At 45.7% G+C, this 20,120-nt stretch overlaps 1 protein-coding gene across 5 annotated transcripts in view; it reads right to left on the bottom strand.

Moving 5' to 3' along the window:
* Positions 1 to 20,120, bottom strand: part of SLC35F5 (solute carrier family 35 member F5) — a 103,004-nt gene that overhangs the window by 20,529 nt on the left and 62,355 nt on the right. For 4 of the 5 annotated variants that reach the window (XM_075609953.1, XM_075609949.1, XM_075609950.1 and 1 more), the window contains one exon: positions 1,218 to 1,377. In XM_075609953.1, the coding sequence (XP_075466068.1) occupies positions 1,218 to 1,377 (160 nt within the window). The remainder of the gene's footprint in view (positions 1 to 1,217; positions 1,378 to 20,120) is intronic. The other variant, XR_012802774.1, reaches the window with a different exon arrangement.

Below are 20,120 nucleotides of genomic sequence, written 5' to 3'. Positions count from 1 at the left end.
TCCATGCAGGGAGTGTGTAACCGGCAGAGAGATGCCCGTCACCAGCTCAGGGTGGACACCCTTACTCCATGCAGGGAGTGTGTAACCGGCAGAGAGATGCCCGTCACCAGCTCAGGGTGGACACCCTTACTCCATGCAGGGAGTGTGTAACCGGCAGAGAGATGCCCGTCACCAGCTCACCCTTACTCCATGCAGGGAGTGTGTAACCGGCAGAGAGATGCCCGTCACTAGCTCAGGGTGGACACCCTTACTCCATGCAGGGAGTGTGTAACCGGCAGAGAGATGCCCGTCACCAGCTCAGGGTGGACACCCTTACTCCATGCAGGGAGTGTGTAACCGGCAGAGAGATGCCCGTCACCAGCTCAGGGTGGACACCCTTACTCCATGCAGGGAGTGTGTAACCGGCAGAGAGATGCCCGTCACCAGCTCAGGGTGGACACCCTTACTCCATGCAGGGAGTGTGTAACCGGCAGAGAGATGCCCGTCACCAGCTCACCCTTACTCCATGCAGGGAGTGTGTAACCGGCAGAGAGATGCCCGTCACTAGCTCAGGGTGGACACCCTTACTCCATGCAGGGAGTGTGTAACCGGCAGAGAGATGCCCGTCACCAGCTCAGGGTGGACACCCTTACTCCATGCAGGCAGTGTGTAACCGGCAGAGAGATGCCCGTCACCAGCTCAGGGTGGACACCCTTACTCCATGCAGGGAGTGTGTAACCGGCAGAGAGATGCCCGTCACTAGCTCAGGGTGGACACCCTTACTCCATGCAGGGAGTGTGTAACCGGCAGAGAGATGCCCGTCACCAGCTCACCCTTACTCCATGCAGGGAGTGTGTAACCGGCAGAGAGATGCCCGTCACTAGCTCAGGGTGGACACCCTTACTCCATGCAGGGAGTGTGTAACCGGCAGAGAGATGCCCGTCACCAGCTCACCCTTACTCCATGCAGGGAGTATGTAACCGGCAGAGAGATGCCCGTCACCAGCTCAGGGTGGACACCCTTACTCCATGCAGGGAGTGTGTAACCGGCAGAGAGATGCCCGTCACTAGCTCAGGGTGGACACCCTTACTCAATCTGTTATCCTACTCTGAATGCCCGGCTGTGACTCACTGAAGGCTGAAGGAGCCTGGTGAGGATTAGATTTAGCCATCAGATCAGCAGGTCTCATGATGGAGTTACCTCTGAGCATCAAAGTCCAGAATGTACCAGGTACTCACCATAACCACAGGAATTCAGACAACACTGTTCCTACGAGCCCATTGATGACAATGTACATCCAGACCAACTTACTGGGGAACTCAAAGGCTTCAAAACCAGTGTAGTGCAGAAGGAAAAAACCGGGCCACAGCAGTAGGAGATTAAACAGCCCTACGAACCCTGTAATACAAGAAAGCATAGTTTATGGCATGCAGACAGACAGATGGGGCAAAAACGTGATTTAACTTTACTGAAGTGCAGCAGGCCATCTACATTTAACAATCCGGTAACAAACCATTCAGAAAGAGTAGATATTGGAGGTAGAGGAAGCACACAGGAGCCTTATGTTGAGTTCAAACAAACATATTGTATTCATTCATCAGAGCAGGCATACGTATAGTAACGTTTCTAGATAACCCTGTCCTTTCTTCAGACCATACACCTTACAAATGAGTGCTACAAACCAACTATAAATACCCCTGGGGGTTGTAAAACTACCTTACCCCAACACCTGTGATTCAGAGCTGAGCAGCCACTGCAGCCTGATTACTTCCTGATTCATCATATGACGTTGCTGACAGAAACGTTACTACTGTATACGTATGCCTGCTCTGATACATTAAGACAATAGAAGTTTGTTTGAACTCAACATAAGGCTCCTCTGTGTGCTTCCTCTACCTCCAATATCTACTCATACTTACGTGAATCCAGCTTTGAGATGCCGGGGTCAACAGAGGGTGAGCATCAAGGAGAAAAGCATTATTAAATATTTTTATAAGCAATAGTTTGCCACTCTCACATACGCCCTTTCAAACCATTCAGAAAGCATGGTAAATAACACTGTCTTTTTGCTTTACGGGCACATGCTAAAGCCAGCACAGTACCACTGCTATTAAGAGACCCACAATGATTGACGCACGTTACACATCAAATGACATTATATACAGTATGATATTCTTACAGTTCATTCCATTTCTTCTAGTCCCTCCATGGCAGTACAAATTAGGATTAAGTCTCACCCAGCTAGGGGTAGAACAAAAACATAATAAATTTAGGTTCCATCGGCCCTATTCTCTGCTCTCCTTCTTATATTAATTATCCGTCTAGCCGAATAATAAAAAAAAACAGCACAACAGATAAAGCATATGTCACTTATGGCACACCTGTGAGCATGTGACCTGCATATAGGACAAGGGTTAATACTTAGCTCGCAAGCGCTCCCACTTTGCACCTCAGCAAAGGTCCCTCAAATTGACAATATCTCTCCTAAATCCGTCCCCATATACCACCTGTCACGAACAGCACACAAGTGGGCACGTGACTTAGACATGCAATCAGGGTTAATGCACACGGCTACTCTAGCCAACTGTAAGGTACCGCCAGTGAGCGAATATTAACCCTTTACTCAATTGCAATCATATCTATACACTTCCACCAACTGTGAAATAAAAAAAATAAAAATAAAATAGATGTCAAATTAATAAATCTGTCTGGGTCTCAGGTCCCTATTTATGATACAAAAATTATGCACTTAACGTACAAAAATCTGTTGTAGCAAAATATGTCCGAAAATGTAAATACTCTCTCCAGAGTATGTAACAGTTCATTCAGAGCCCAAAGCATCACTTATTAAATGTTTTAATATATATAAAAATATAGTGCTTACATTACAGATTACAAGAACATACAATTACAATAAATGCAGAACAGTTTCTCAAAATAAAAGGATAAAACAAAAACAGAAGGAGCGCATGCGCGAGGTCAGACTGCATGGCTGTGTGACTCTGTTGCTCCATGCCCCGTTCTGACAAAATTGAAGCAAAAACGGATTAGCTAATTTAAAAATAAACTGATTTTTACTCTAAACTGAACACAAACCGCAGGATGTCTAAAAAAAACTACAAAGACCCCCAGCAAGAAGGGTCTCCCGGAATATTTTGGGGACGGAAGATCCAGCAGGGCCTCAGCAGCAATGGCCCCCGTCTCCCACCCGGGATCGGAATCGGAGGGGGACGGAGAGCCGCATGATCAGGGACTCCTGCCGGTCCGCCGCTGCGACATAGAGCGGCTGTATAATGACCTAAAGGGAGTCCTACAAGCGGAGATCCGTGCACTGGCCAAGGAGGTAGGAGGACTGGGGACCCGGATACAAGAGCTGGAAGTGCGGGTAGATGGAAATATAAAAGCAACCCAAAAAAACACAAAGAAAGAAGGGGATCTGCAGGCGCAGATCAATGAGCTCCGGGACCGGCAGGAGGACGCCGAAAATAGAGATCGCCGTAATAACGTGCGCCTCCGGGGGATCCCGGAGTCTATAGGGGACTGTGAAGACTTTGTACAGAGATGGCTTCAGCACATATGCCCGGAGTCCCCTGCAGAGCTGTTACACATGGACCGATGCCACAGGGCACTTAGATCCAAGCCCCAACCTGCTGACCCCCCAAGAGACATAATAGTGCGCTTACACCACTATCGCACGAGAGAAGAGGTGCTAAAATGCTCAAGAAATACCCCCTCCATGGACTTTGAGGGGACGAAGATAGTGGTGTTTCAAGACCTATCTCCTGTCACCTTGGCCCGCCGGAGAGACCTTTGCCCATCACAAGGGTCCTGAGGGACCGGGCGGTTCGTTACCGCTGGACCTTTCCCTTCGGATTACTAGTCCTGCGTAATGGCCGCCCGATACAATTAAAATCCCCAGAGGAGGGCCCGAAATTCCTGCAGAAGCTGGGCCTGAGTGCGGGGCCCAACACCGTGCCGGAGGAGGCAGGGGAGCCCGCTCCGGGTCCCTCGTGGTCCACGGTGGGACATGCAGCTAGAGGAGAGACGGCGCAGGACTAGAACATCAATATCCCTAACTGGGATAATTGAAAGACTCATAACCCTAAAATTGCTCAGTTTGAGTTAAAAGTTAAGTTACCCGAGCTATACGACCCAATACGGAACTCTGTCAAAACCCCCTGCACCGATTGCCCCCAGAGCTGACGGGCTGCCACAATACCCCGGCAAGAATCCGCTCGATCAAGAGACCTGCAAAGCGGGGGGGGGGGGGGAATTTTTCACGTACCTCGTGGTCCCTGCATGGTGGCCAAGATGGGGTCGGGGAGGCCTCCAGCGTGACCCGCAGAACACGGAAGAGAGGTAGGCGGGAAGAGCTCAACAGGCGGGAAAGGTACACAGGAGAAGGGGGCGGCAACACCAGCAGACACGAGGGACATCCTAATCCATAATGGCGGCCAGGGGAAAGACGTCAGCGGAAGGGGCGGACCTAACAGCGGCCATCTTGGATGGGGCGGAAGTAAGACGACTGGCCATTAACAAGACGCAGAGGGAAAGCGGAGGGGACGGCGGACTTCCTACACAGCCTGCAGCCACCGAGATGTCACCGCAAGCGACAGGCACACCACCAGGAACCGCAACGCGCAGTACCAGGTTCCAGCAAAGCAAGACGGGACTAACAAAGAGGACGAGAGTTCCCGGGGACTAAGGGGGGGGGGGGGAAGGGGGAGAAATGCACTTGGCAACAAGAGGAGAGAAGGGAATGAGAGATAAGGTTGGCGGGAGGTACCGTAAAGGGCTAGAGTGAGGACCGGAAGGCTCTGGAGAGGGAATCATCAGAAAGGAAGGGGGAGGTGAATAGATCGGTAGAGAGGGAGAAAAGAGAAGGAGAGCTAGACAGTAAAAAGACATTAACAAGGTTAGAAGGAACTGTAAGTAGAGAGATAGGAACCGGAAGGTGAATAAAGAGAGATAGCAAGTGAAGATGAAATAGAAGCAGAGAGGATAAATGGAGGAGGTGAGTTGGAGGAGAAGGTGAAAAGGTAGGTTAGAAATCAGATGGTGATACCAGAAGGGAAAAGCAAGTTATGAGAGGAAGGTAGATAAGGAAGATGGAGACAGGTAACTAATAGAAGAGGGGCACACGAAAGGAGATGGAAGTGGATAAAGTACAGGAGGAATAGACACAGATATAAGAAAGTAGTGAGGTAAGTAGGGGAAGAAGAGGTAGCAGAAGGGAACAGGAAGTAGAACGCGAAGGTAGTTGAGCCGCATATAGGAGTAAAATTCACTTGGCCACGAATAGGACTGGGAAGGACGAGCGTTCCCATGGGGGAGGAGGTAAATATATAAGTAGGAAGGGCTAACAAATAAATATATATAAACACAAACAAAGGATGATACCCGCGCTCCCCACACCCCATGGAAGCCCGAACAAAAAGATATTCGCGTCACAAATCGTCCCCCCCCAATTAAGGGCACACGGGGAGGGCCAAGAGGCATATGAGGGCCCGGAACCATAGGAGAGAGAAGTACCCACAGTTGAGCATAAATTGAGGGTTGGCTCACGGGGGCCCCCATCAGAGGTGGAGGCAGCATACCTCGAGCATAAGGGTGTAGGGGAGAGAGGAAGAGGTCAGTGCAGCTTGAAGTTACAGTTGAAAGTTTGAAGTTTTCCGTTGTCATATAGTGACTATTTTCAGAGCGGGGACGGGCGGTGGAGTTCGAGCCGGCCCTGATCACCGCATGATCTCCATGTCGGGACCTTTTTGGACACCATCCAAGGTCCCCGGCAAAGTCCCTTGGGAGGGTTGGACGGCATGGGAGGGGGTGGGATGCCAACTGATGTGCGACAGGCCTCCCCAGCCGATTGCCCAGGGGCTAGGTTCACTAGACCAAGGTACTGGTACCAAGGTCACGTGACCAGTGTTCTAAAAATTGTTTCCTCTTTTTTTTTGTTTGTCTACATGTTACCCTCCCCCCCCCCCCACTTGTGTCTACCCCCTTCTGGCCGAGGGTTACAGACCCTATAGATCTAAAGGAGGAGTTGAGAGAGGTCGGACGACAGCGGGAGATGATGGTGAGACGAGCCCCGACGGAGATACAGTGGGATAAGCAGCGCAACCGCACCACACAGCCCGAAGCAGTCGTTACACAGAGGGTCCACAAGATGCCGCCCAGATGAGTAGTGAAATTATTATGCTTTCACATAATGTGAAGGGGTTCAACAGTCCCACTAAGCGAAGAATTGCCTTTAGGGACTATAACCGTAGAAAGGCAGACATAATTTTCCTGCAGGAGACTAATTTTTCCCGCCAAAACCACCCAAAATTCTTAGATAAGAGTTATAGAACATTCCACCTAGCGTCTGCAGATGTCAAAAAACGAGGTGTGGCAGTAGTTATACATAACAGGCTCGCCCTGACCATTGACAAACAATACACGGACCTACAAGGTACTGTAGATTTCTAATCTTGACGGGCACAATACAAAATCAACAGGTAACGTTAGCGTCAGTGTATGCCCCTTGTGAACAAAACCCCGCTTTTTTCGAACAATTATTTACCAAACTACACAACATAGCTAAAGGAACCATCTTTCTGGCGGGCGACCTAAATCGCACAATGAACCCTGACTTAGACAGATGCACTCAAACTAACAGCCCATAAACAGGACCTACTAACCATACGCAATGGCCTTCAGGATTGTCAGCTGACAGATGTATGGAGAGAACAACATCCGATGACCAGAGAATACACTTTCTACTCACACCCCCATGACAGATACAGCCGAATAGACTACTTCCTAGTGTCGAATAGAGTGGTTCCAGTGGTGGGCCATACAGAGATACATGAGATCTCATGGTCCGACCACGCGCCTATAGAGCTGAGGTGCACGATAGTAGGGCTGGACAGACCCGGAGCAAATTGAAAGCTTAACGAGCTTCTTCTCAAGGCCCCCGCTACTGAAAAGGCGATACGGGACCGGATAAAGGAATTCTTTAGTGAAAATATAGGAAGTGTACAATCGCAGGCCACGCTCTGGGAAGCCCATAAGGCTACTCTCAGGGGATTCCTTATGAATATAGCTGGTAAACGGAAGCGAGAGAAAGCGACTAAAATAAAAGAGCTGCAGGCGAAACTAACACTCCTCACTGCACAGCATTCCGCGGACAAAAATCAGAACACGTGGTAAGAATTAATAGATACTAAGGCGGCCCTTAATTTAGTGTTATCATCCCAGGCCGAGAAAGAGTTAACTTGGTCCAAACGCAGGTTTTACGAAAAAGCCAACAAGCCAGATACCTTACTAGCCAACAAGCTCCGAAACAAGCTTCCAAATTTCCGGATAGCGACAATTAGAACACAGCAGGGTGACCTTACCTCCGATCCGAGACAGATAGTGGAAGTATTTCGAAAATACTATGCTACACTATATGATGGCGATAAGGTTTCCCACAATCAAAAAACAGCGGCTACCTTAACGAGGTTTCTGTCCGAAGCGCAGCTCCCGACCCTGGGCAGGGCTGAGAGAGAGGCTCTGCAGGGTGATTTCACCCTAGAAGAGATAACGGAGGTAATTAAATCCCTCAAACCAGCCAAGGCCCCAGGCCCCGATGGCTACTCCAATTTATACTACAAAAAATTCTGTAAGACCCTAGCTCCTCATCTTTTGAAGTTATTTAACGGGATCCTGGAGGGGGAACCCTTCCCGGCCCAGATGCTTCAGGCGACTATCTCAGTGATCCAAAAACCCGGTAAGGACCCGGCAGACTTCAAGAGCTACCGGCCAATATCCCTGATTAATTCGGATATAAAATCTTCTCCAAACTGATAGCAAACAGGGTGGGTAGTGTCCTTCCGGGCCTGATTCATCCGGATCAAGTGGGCTTTATTGCAGGCAGACAGGCGGCAGATAACACCAGACGGATAATAGACTTGATTGATTTGGCTAAAAAGAGAAACATACCGTCTATGGTGTTGAGCCTGGATGCCGAGAAGGCATTCGATCGGATCGATTGGTCTTACCTACGGGAGACGCTTGGGGTATTTGGGTTCGGGGGCCGCCTTCTAGAGGCCATAATAGCCCTTTACTCAGGACCCACAGCGAGAGTAAGACACCAGGGCTTCCCTTCGGAAATATTTAATGTACGAAGTGGGACTCGCCAGGGTTGCCCGCTGTCCCCACTACTTTTTGCCCTCTGTATTGAACCCCTAGCAGCCCATATTAGGTTATGCCCCAATATAACAGGAATTCAAACGGGGGGACAGCATCACAAAACTGCGTTGTATGCAGATGATGTGATCCTAACTATCTCTAATCCGCTGACAACCCTGCCCAATGTCTTTGAGATCTTGGGCACCTTTAGCATGGTCTCAGGGTTTAAAATTAACCAGGCCAAGTCAGAGGCACTTAATATCAATCTGCCAAAACCTACGGAAAAATTGTTAGAACTAAACTTTAATTTTAAGTGGCAATCCTCCGCAATCAAATATCTAGGGGTATATATCACCAGGGATTATAATACCTTGTATAAAGCAAATTTCCCCAAGATGATGAAGAAGCTAAAAGAGGATCTCAGGGTGTGGGCGGGTTTCGGGATATCTTGGTTCGGCAGGATTCACAGTGTAAAGATGAACCTATTGCCCAAGCTGCTATATCTGTTTCAGACCCTACCAATACCGTTAGCTAAATCTGAGATCCTAGCCCTTCAAGCTCACATCATCCAATTTATTTGGAACAAAAAGCGCCCACGAATTGCAAAAAATTTACTGACAAAACCAGTGGTAAGAGGAGGATTATCGGTACCTTGCTTGATGGCGTACTATAAAGCGGCACAATTAACCCAAATTATTCTGTGGCATGCGGACCCCACAAACAGAAGATGGACAGAGTTGGAAGGAGAATGTTGTGCGCCGGTGGCACTTCATAATCTGATCTGGTTACCAAAACAATGCAAAAAAAGCATTGGGACGACGCTCTGCGCAGTGGCGAACTCTTTAGCGGTCTGGGAGACATCCAAATTTAAAGCTAACTTAACCACACCACATACATTAATGACCCCCCTATGGGGCAATCCGGATTTTGCTCCGGGATTGTTGAGCGATAAATTTGTAAAGTGGACGCAAGCAGGGTACAACCAATTAAAGGACCTGGGGGGTAAGGGATCTATCAAGACGTTCGATTGGCTTAAAGAAGAATCAAATCTCCCAAATTCAGAATTATTTAGATTCCTCCAGGTCAGGGCATTTTATAACAAATTCCCCGTTCGTCCTACACGAACTAATTTCGAACAGCTGTGTTCCAGACCAACGGACACACGGGGACTGACTTCTCGAATGTACAGGGAGGTAGTCTGTCCGGCTCGAGTAAACAGCCCCCGCCTACGATACATGCGACAATGGGAGACAGAGCTAGGGGAGACTTTAGAGGACGAAGACTGGAAATACATATTGCAAGCCGCCGCGAAAAGCTCAATATGTGTCACATTGAAAGAGAACGCATATAAGGTCCTTATGCAGTGGTACTATACCCCTGTTAAATTATCTAAATTTGTCAGAGGTTATTCGCCGCTCTGCCCAAAACAGTGCGGGGAATTGGCTGACCTTAAACACATGCTGTGGTCTTGCCCAAGGGTGGCCCCGGTTTGGGAAATAATTCGAGACTGGCTGCAAGGGATTCTCGATTTAGAGATCCCCCTGGACCCGTGGCTGTTCCTTTTGGGCAGACGGCCCCAGGACATGTCTAGAACGACACACAAATTGGTCATGCATTTTGCGACTGCCACTCGATGTGAGATCGCAGCATTGTGGAAGCAGAATGAGATCCCAATTATCCCCAAAATTAGGCACAGAATTTGGCACGTTTGTCAGATGGAACAGTTAACAAGTTGGGTTAACGACTCTGGCACTAAATTTTTAAAAGTCTGGAACCCATGGCTTGAGCAAACCAACATCCCAGGGGTGGACGCCGCCTCAATTTTGCACTAATAATAACAAATGCCTTCTCCTTGGATGAGACGGACTAGGCACGGACATAGGATCACATTAGTCAGCGCCACCTAACAGTTTGCTGAACAACGAGGGCGTATCACCAGTCATCCAAGATCGCCGTGACCCTCCTCCAGTGCTACACCAGATCACCCCACTCCCCCCCCCTTCCACATGTGTACCTCCCCCCAGTCTTGTGAGTCGAGTAAGTCTTGTCTTGTTTCCCTGTATGTGGTTAGTCTAGTGCTGTTAATGTCAATAGCTGTTCAACACAAAAATGTGGTTTGATTGTAATGTACGCCAATGGGAGGTGAGTTTCTGTATATCTGCTTTCCACAAATAAAAACTGAAAGTTGAAAAAAAAAAAAAAAACAGAAAACCCTATAATATTACGTTAGCATATATCAGGATTTTCCCCCAGAGAGGTCACTGGCGAAGAACTGAGAAATCACGTACTTGGTCCAAACACACCTCTGTTGAAATCTAGATTCCTAATACATTGCTAAGACAAATACAATTTCCCCCCATTGCAACAACATAAGACCATCGTCATAAATACTACAAAAACGACGTTTGAATCTTGCCTTAATAACATAACTTCCCTCTAATACTGAGACAAACGTGAGCTACATCAATACATTGAGGCGTTAACAAGCGTCTTAATCCTAAATTTGAGCGAAAAGTGGATATCTGTCCCTTAGGACCTGTTAAACCTGACGTGTCTGGTGTCAGTACATGCCCCTGTGACACAATTCAGATTTGTAACTCTTAGAAGGTACAATAGACGATGTCACATGATATTCACATTTTTAATAAAGTCACTCTTTGATAGAATACTTTCTTAGCTATGCCACTGAACCTTGTAGAACCCTCCCAGAAAATGCCTTTTGAAGCCAACCCCAAAAAGGATCCAGTTTATAAAGTTGTCAAAGGGGCCATATTTTACTTCCATCTCTGTCAAAACATATGTTCTTATCTTTAGATTCTATCAGTCCTACAACCAGGCCTGGTCAAAGGGTTAGCAGGCCATAAACCATTCCTTTGTATTTTTAAAATCCAACTTCAATTAAATTCCCTTTGAAATCCAGAACAGATCCATGACAAATCATAAACCCCATATATTGTATTTTTAAACCCAACTTATACCTTCATTAACCCCTGAAGCACCAGGTGGATTAAAATACATAATACCTCATGATATTATCATGACAACATAGAAAGAAGAAAATCAGAAAGAAAGGTATACAGGCATGAAGACATTAGAAGAAAATGAATTAACAAAAAGAGTAATTCCTCTTTTCACTCTACGTTCCAGTACTACCATCCATAATAATATTTCTCACTGAAGCTATAAACTTCTAAGGTAAGTGGATGAAAAACAAGGTGAGAAAAGTGCGCTACTACAATCAAACTCTAGATCTAACCCAAAAGACAAAACCAAGTAAAGTGCACAAGTGGTAAAAATGTATGTTTCACAACATGTGTTTCTCTTCTGTTCCAGCTTTTTCAGCGTATTTCTAGCTGGGTATATTTTAGTCACAATTTTTACTGTGTTTAACATTATATATGTTTTTTAACATTAAAGATTTATGTGCCGGTTATCGGCCTATGTATGTACATACGTTCATTCACCTGGACTCCTCCCTAGCCCTTTCTGATTGGTGGGAGGACCCACGATTCTAGCCAATCGGGAGGGAGCGGGGGTATTTCAAGGGCTCCAATGTATTTGGTCATTTTCCCTGATGAAGAAACTTGTTTAGTTTTGAAACGCGTTGGATAGTGCTAAGACTCTAGTGACCTCATTGACCCTACATCCATGTGATGCTGCTTGTCCTAATTGTGTTCCGGGAGAGGTTCGGGCTTGCGGCGTACTTCGGCACAGCTGAGTGACGTAATTGACGGGCGGCCTGAAAAGCGGTCGGACGCCAAGACGCAGTGAATCACCGCGAACACACCAGCCCTATGAACGGACTCATGACTATGAACAAGTAGCTTTATTTTATTCTTGGGACAATAATACTGGCACCTTACCTTACTCGACACCAGTGTGACGGTCCTGTTTTAGAAAGCTAGAACCTGTGGAACACCAGACAACATCTTGCTGTAGACACCTGGTCCTGCTGGTTGGTGCTTGGTTAACAATATCCCTTGACATGCTGTTTTATTAATTTTTTGATGTACGCAGAATACTTACCTCACATTGTGTCAATCATTATATTTTAATTTACTACACCATGAGCGTTGTGCGCTGTTTTTTGTGTTTTTTCCAAGATAAGTGTGTGGAAGAACACATCCAGAAGCTGAATCTCAGGCTTTGGTACAAACAAATGCAAAAAGTATTAAAGGCGCTCAGCACTTAAACACAAAGAACACCCTGTGATCAATGTGCAAAAAGTGCTTAATATTGTATCTCTCAGAATTAATAAAGTTATTTGACAAATCAATAAAACTGTGTTGAAATATAAAATTATATAATGTGCAAAATGTGCTTTAAATGTGATTCTTCTCACCAAATAAATAACCATCCAATTGTTGTTCAAAAGAACTTCACGAGCATGGTTACATGAAATGAAAGAAAACAAAAATATTCTGCAGTTCTGAATTTATTAGAATTCCAGATGTCTTGTAACTCCAATAAACTCCCATTCTACAGGTAATTTTAGGCTTCTCAGATATTTATGTAAATTATTGGAGGAGATGTTCAGTTAACCAGCTTCGTTCAGTCTTCAAATATTCACCCAAGAATATTTTAGGGAATGGAAACACACAATAAAATGCCAAATATAGTGTGGTATTTTCAGTACATTTTCGGAATGAACTAGGGTGGCACGATACACCGGTATCACAGTAACATCACGATAACAACCTCTCACGGTATGCCGATGTGGGAGATTAATTGCTATCGTGTAGCTATTGGTATTAATAGCTATTGCTACCTTTTACATGGAGTCGGAGTGTGGGGGAGGAGATTGGAACTCGCCGTAGCGTGCGCAGCAGCGGCACCTGGGGACCTGGCTTTAGAGATTGAGGCTGCTCGCACTCCCTCCTCCCGGTCCGGCTTCTCACTGCTGGGAGGGAGGGGGACGAGCATCTGGCAGCTCTATATCTGAGGCAGCAGAGACAGCATGAGATTGTGAGAGCAGGAATACAAGTCACAATTCTCCTCTCTAGCTCTTAAACCCCTTGCCCAATCTGTCCCCCCACCCCCTGGGATTTCTTAACCCCATGCTTTCCTCCCTTCCAGGGGGACTTCTTGACCCTTTCCTTCCTGCGGGACTCCTCAACCCCTCCCCTTTCCCCCTCCCCCTGGGACCATTAACTCTATCCTCCCTGGGACTCGAATAAATCCCCCTTCTCTCCCCCCCCACCCGAGAACAGTCCCAGCCCACTGAGAACGATTTCCTCCCCCCACCCGCCTCGAGACGCTTTCTTACCCCCAATTCCTCACCTTTCGCTTCCAACCGTTTATTAACACTTCACTACCAAGGAGGCAGCACGGCATTGCAGGGAAAACTGATACAAATCCCTCCTGTGACAAAAGGGTTAATCCCTTAATTTACACTTCCCTTTCGCCGATTCCATCCCCATTATCACATCGGTCTCACCCTTAGATATTCACTCAATTTAAATACACATTTCTTTTAAAAAAAAACTAAACCCTAAACCCTAACCCTAACCCTAAAACATATTTCATGTATTTTTAACATTTTATAAATGACATTTGTTTTTAAATGGAGTGAATATCTTGGGTGAGAGCGAGGGGATGAGTGAAGTAGATGCAGTGAAGGTGAGAAAAGGTGAAGTGCAGACATGGGAAGGGTTTAGGAATGAAGGGCCCTTAGATCTAATAAATCTAAAGGAAATTAATTATTTTGATCTTTATTTAGACTTATTAGAACATTTTCGTTCTTTTAATAAATGTAACGATATGGTTATTGTGGGATTTTTTCCCTGTCCAACCATAGTATGAACCAAACTAAATCTGGATAAGAACAGTCAGGTTTCCCATAAATCTTGAAAACAATACAGAGAAGCGGGCACGCAGACCCCTGCAATACAGAGAAGCGGGCACGCAGACCCCTGCAATACAGAGAAGCGGGACCCTCGGTATATCTTCTTTCAGCTGACTTGATGAGCATGAGTATCGTCCAGGTGTGGAATGATTGAGATGCCTTCTAATCTATGATGATCTTTGTGAAAACTCAGTGCTGATGAGGAAGCCAATAGGCAGGAATGCAAACTGAAACTGCCTGAACTTTCTTCTACAGTATCGCACGGAAAACTCAAAAAACATCTGGTAGGACACACATGGGAAGTTGAAAAGTAGGTGTCTCTTACTATGTCTAGTGATGCCATACGTCCCCAGCTGTAGGCAGTTGATTACAGACCTACTGATGCCATCCTGAAGCTCTTATATGTGAAGCAGTTGTGGTGAGCTGACCACTCAACCAAATACTGAAACAATGTCAATGTTATTATGAACAGGGTGCAAGTAGGAAAATATCAATAATATATACACAGAGGAATAAAAAAAAAAGACAAGATGCACTCACTGTGGTGAAAAAATTAAACTAAATACATATAATCAGCGCTCAAACCTATAAACCCTAACCTATATACTAATTAAAATAAATAGGTGCTCTACAAAACAAGAGAGAATCCCCTTTATCGGAAACCCTACATGTGATCCCTCACAGACTATCTTGATAGAATGGGGAATGGCTGCCTCAGGAATATAACAAGCCTATCCACAAGGCATGTATACAGAGCATGAACAACAAAAAACAAAGAACATATAATACAACACAATGATTCCTTGGCGCACTGACAGATATTAAACCTGACAAAGAGAATGTAGTCCCATGAATCAAATGATGATGAAGGATAAGATCCACAGTCCACAGTGTCCCGTTCCTTTTAGATTGAAGGCTGATCTGGGAATAAAAACAAAACAGCCATTGCGCAGTACGCTATGGTCAGTTCCGTTCACCCCCACCATTGCTAGCTACTTACTTAAAAGTAGATAAAAATGGGCCTCAAAAGGTTTCTTTATTTTCCTCACGGTTGGCTCCGACTTAATCCTGCTGCTGGTGACGTGATCCTTACTTCCAGCATCAGCACCACCATAGACCGTGTGGAAACAGAGATGGGCACCAATAGTGTGATACCATAAACATTTATTGCTAAAATAACAGGGTAAAAAACATGCACTCACATGCCGTAATGCCCTATGTGTGTCCTACAATGTGCCGTCCGCTTACATGGGAGGATGCCGAGGGATTGCAGGAGGCTGGAGTTGGCGTGGGTCCCAGCTTCGTGGCCGCGACTCGGAGCGCCTAGTCCCTCCTCCGATGACGTTCCCCGCTAATCAGCCTCTTCTCCTCTCAATGGGTATGGACGTAGCAGCACGTCCTGGAAGCTCCACCCTACGCGCGTTTCGTGACTGTTGACGTCACTTCTTCAGGGGTAATGGAGCCGTGGGGGCACTGAAGGTTATTTGTACACTTGTGCATAGCGTCCAAGGGATTCCCATTTGATAATTATCCTCACTGGGAACTCCTACTCATTGTCCACACATGAGTGATAAAAGGCAATGTGATGACAACTGACTAAACCACTTCATGCCTGGACAGTAACAAACAGCTTATACATACACTACAGCATAATTTGTGACTAATATATGTAAAAATAGCGGTATAGACTATAATTAATATACTCTAATGCCAATACAGCTACCAATAAAAATACATCAATAAAAATCGATAAGGCTATATGTATATAGGAAATGAATAAAAAGTAACTAGCAATATTGTGGCATTTGATGCAAATATAAATTAATGGATGGCTATTAGGCTAACTCCCAGCCACTGCCAACATAGAGGACCCAGAGGTGGAAAGAGAAAAAATTGGTTTAATGGATCAGATAACCTGGTTACGCAATATCCAATATCAGCAGGATACAGACCTAACTATCCCTCAAAAATGCTGCCAGGTCAAGTTCAATGTTAAGTCCTCTCGGGGTCATGGTTTTAAGGGTATATATCCAGTAGCTTTCACGTCTGGATATAAGATTTATTTTATCACCCCCCCTCCAATTTTGCTTGGGACATTCAATCCCTTTGCAAATTAACCCTTCAGGATTTTGGCTATGTTTAATTTTAAAATGGTTGGAGACACTGTGTGTCTCCAGACCCTTTTTAATATTGTAAACATGTTCCGCAAGACGTCGTTTCAATGGTCTACCTGTTCGCCCTACATATTGTAGTCCACACGGGCACTCTAACAGGTAGACCACAAAAGGAGTCTTGCAGGAGATGAATGATTTGATGGGGAATTTATTCCCTGTAACATTAGATTGAAAATTGTTACATTTAGAGCTATAACTACAGCCAATGCACTTACCACATGTAAAGAATCCATCGAATTCCTTTAACCATGTTGTGTTTTGTGCTTTCATGGAATTAAATGGACAACTCGGGGATAGTCTAAGTTTTAGATTATCAGCTTTTTTTTTAAACTGAGGGTACTTGGGTAGTATTGATTTTAAGATTGTATCACCCTGTAAAATACCCCAGTGTTTCTTAATTATTTGTGTTATTTTATTGGACATTCCATTATATTTGGTAATAAAGGGAATAAACTCAACACCATCTGATTTTTTTGATCTCTTATTATCCATATAAATAAGGTAATCTCTATTTACACTTTTTACAGTCTCTAAGGCCCTCACAACCTTATTGTGATTATATTCTCTCTGGATGAATTTATCTTTAATCATTGGCCTGCATCTCAAATATCTCTGGTTGAGAGCAATTCCTTTTGGTTCTTAGGAACTGACCCTTGGGAATATTGTTAATCCATCTATGGTTGTGATGGCTAGATGCCAAGAGGTAGGTATTAGCATCTACCTTTTTGTAAAATGTCTTGGTCTCAATGGACCCTTTCTCAATGAACAATGTTAGATCTAAAAAGTCTATAGTTAATGGGCTGGTGTTGAATGTGAATTTAAGATTCATATTATTATTGTTCAAATATGTTTTGAACTTCCCCAGATCGTCTGCGCCTCCACCCCAGATACATAGCACGTCATCTATATAACGTTTCCATAGTACAAGGCTCGCCCCAAATGAGCCGCCGGATTGGATATACTCCTCCTCCCACATGCCCATAAAAATGTTAGCATAGCTGGGGGCGAACCTTGTACCCATGGCAGTGCCACATATCTGGAGGAAGAAGCTGTTGTCGTAACTAAAATAATTATGCGTGAGGATATAGCGTATCCCGTCTAATATAAATTCTCTAAATCCCTGTTCAAGACTGTCATCTTGATTTAACACCCTTCTAATTGCTCTAATACCTAAGTCATGATTAATGACGGTATACAGAGACGTCACGTCACACGTGACCCAAATATAGTGATCTTCCCAAGTAGTGACGTCAGCAGTCACGAAACGCGCGTAGGGTGGAGCTTCCAGGACGTGCTGCTACGTCCATACCCATTGAGAGGAGAAGAGGCTGATTAGCGGGGAACGTCATCGGAGGAGGGACTAGGCGCTCCGAGTCGCGGCCACGAAGCGGGGACCCACGCCAACTGCAGCCTCCTCCTGCAATCCCTCGGCATCCTCCCATGTAAGCGGACGGCACATTGTAGGACACACACAGGGCATTACGGCATGTGAGTGCATGTTTTTTACCCTGTTATTTTAGCAATAAATGTTTATGGTATCACACTATTGGTGCCCATCTCTGTTTCCACACGGTCTATGGTGGTGCTGACGCTGGAAGTAAGGATCACGTCACCAGCAGCAGGATTAAGTCGGAGCCAACCGTGAGGAAAATAAAGAAACCTTTTGAGGCCCATTTTTATCTACTTTTAAGTAAGTAGCTAGCAACGGTGGGGGTGAACGGAACTGACCATAGCGTACTGCGCAATGGCTGTTTTGTTTTTATTCCCAGATCAGCCTTCAATCTAAAAGGAACGTGACACTGTGGACTGTGGATCTTATCCTTCATCATCATTTGATTCATGGGACTACATTCTCTTTGTCAGGTTTAATATCTGTCAGTGCGCCAAGGAATCATTGTGTTGTATTATATGTTCTTTGTTTTTTGTTGTTCAAGATGCACTCACTGTGGAATAAGGAGAAGTACCATATGAGTCTATGAGATATCAATATCTCATCCACAAGGCAGTTTCAATCAACCGTATAAGCCTGGTGACTGACTCAAACACATCCAAAAAGAGACGTAGGAGCTGAATAGGCAGACCCCTCCCTTAATTGTTAGTCAAGTGAATGTGTTTTAGAGTACACTGGCGACACAGTTTATTACACTGCGGCCAGATCCGCAAGCCGGGAGATTTCCCGGCTTGCTAGTGGCCGCCCCTCGGCGTGCCGCGCGTCATAGACGCGCGGTCACGCGTCTTCGGGAGCGTGCGCCCCCTGCACGCGCGTCCAGGGGCTCCCCGAGGGAGCCCTGGTGTCCCGCGATCGCGGGACAGCGGCAGGGGGTTCCGGGGGACCCGGCGGACCCGGCAGCGGTAGGGAGAGCGCCCCGATCGGAGGGCGCTCTTCCGCTGCTTCGGCGCGCGCCCGTCACTCTCGGGCGCGCGCCAGGCTACTGCTGCGGCACAGAACGGGCAAATGCTCGAATAAACTGTGCCGCAGCAGTACTTAAGTCAGTCTATCTTGACTGTGAGCAAAACATAGATGTATGGTGCACAGCCAAAGAGAGTGGGTCTCAATAGAATATCAAAAATATACTTGATAAGAAACACATTAAAAAACAGAGGTCAAGCAACCCTCCTACACGTTTCGTGCGAATGCGCACTTTATCAAGAATTTAGAATTGGAGTTGAATACTACACGAAGATCTGGACTCTGCACATCAAAAAAAACTACAACCTTTTAACTGTGAGAACTTGATTTTCTTAATGCTCTGATAATTTGTACTCTTCCTATCCTCCAATACCTGGTTTAGTTTCTCATCCTGCATCTCATTATGCCCTCCCTATTGCTTTTTCTGTTTAATGTTTCCTCACTCCTTTGTAAATGTTTCTGTTCTCTCCAACTTTCCCACTCCCCTCCTATCCATATTTCTTCTTCTCTCCTCCCCTCCGCCTGTGCCCATACACGGCACCATTATTTATACACCTCTTTCCCAACTTCTTTACCCCTCAATAAAAAACACCCACACAAATCCTCAATTCACACCCTCTATCTACTCCTTCCTGATGTTGGGGATATCTCTCCTTATACTCGACGTAGCCATGTACACACCTGCTCTCACCCAAACCTCCCGGCCATCTCTTCCACTGCCAATGGTGTTAAGCCACAGTATCTAATTTAATACTGACTGACCTTAAAACTCACCTCCCAAATCAGACATCCCAATAGCCTGCACTCATGGCTACTGTCCCACACTCAGTCACTCCTACCACCCATTGTGACCAAGCACTGCTATCTATAGCACTTATTCCCTCACCTGCTGTCTCTGTAAGTTCCCCATCATACCACTTAGATTGTAAGCTCTTCGGGGCAGGGATTTCCTTTCCTATTGCCGGATTTTGCTGCGCTTATTATATTATAATTCCCAGTACTGTATTCTTTGGGGTTGCCGGGGGGCCAGTTTCGAGCGCAGTGAATCATTGGAAGAGACGCAGGACGCCGGCGGAAACGGCTAAAGTTGTGGTCGACAGAGAGAGTTTATGCGCTTATAGCTGGTTCCCTTTGAAACACTTATTCCTGTTTTTACATAAAAGTTGGACCTTTTAAAACAACAAAGGCTTCGGAGCTCATCTGTATTTGGTTGAAAGCGGAGGAGTAAAAAAGAAACCTTTACGTGCATGGGTGCAGGCACTCACACGCAAGTGCTTATCTCACCAGCCTATTTTATATAGATTTGTAAGACGTGCTTCACCGTCTTGCTTTTCTCTCTTATTTTGGAGGTGCGCGGATTCCCCTGAACAAATCTTCAACTCAAGAACTGGGAACAGTTATTTCTTCAAGCAGCACCTTATCAGTTTATGTAGTTTAGACACCACTATTTTTTGAACGTTTCTTTATTGTGTTGTATACAAAAGAGTAGACAGATATCCTAAAGCAGAACGCAAGAGGCAAGCAGGTGTATAGCGAGAAATTAGGGCTGAGATGTAAG

Source organism: Ascaphus truei, chromosome 7 (assembly GCF_040206685.1).
Source record: "Ascaphus truei isolate aAscTru1 chromosome 7, aAscTru1.hap1, whole genome shotgun sequence".
NCBI classification, from domain to species: domain Eukaryota; kingdom Metazoa; phylum Chordata; class Amphibia; order Anura; family Ascaphidae; genus Ascaphus; species Ascaphus truei.
This window is presented reverse-complemented; position numbering and strand designations above follow the sequence as displayed.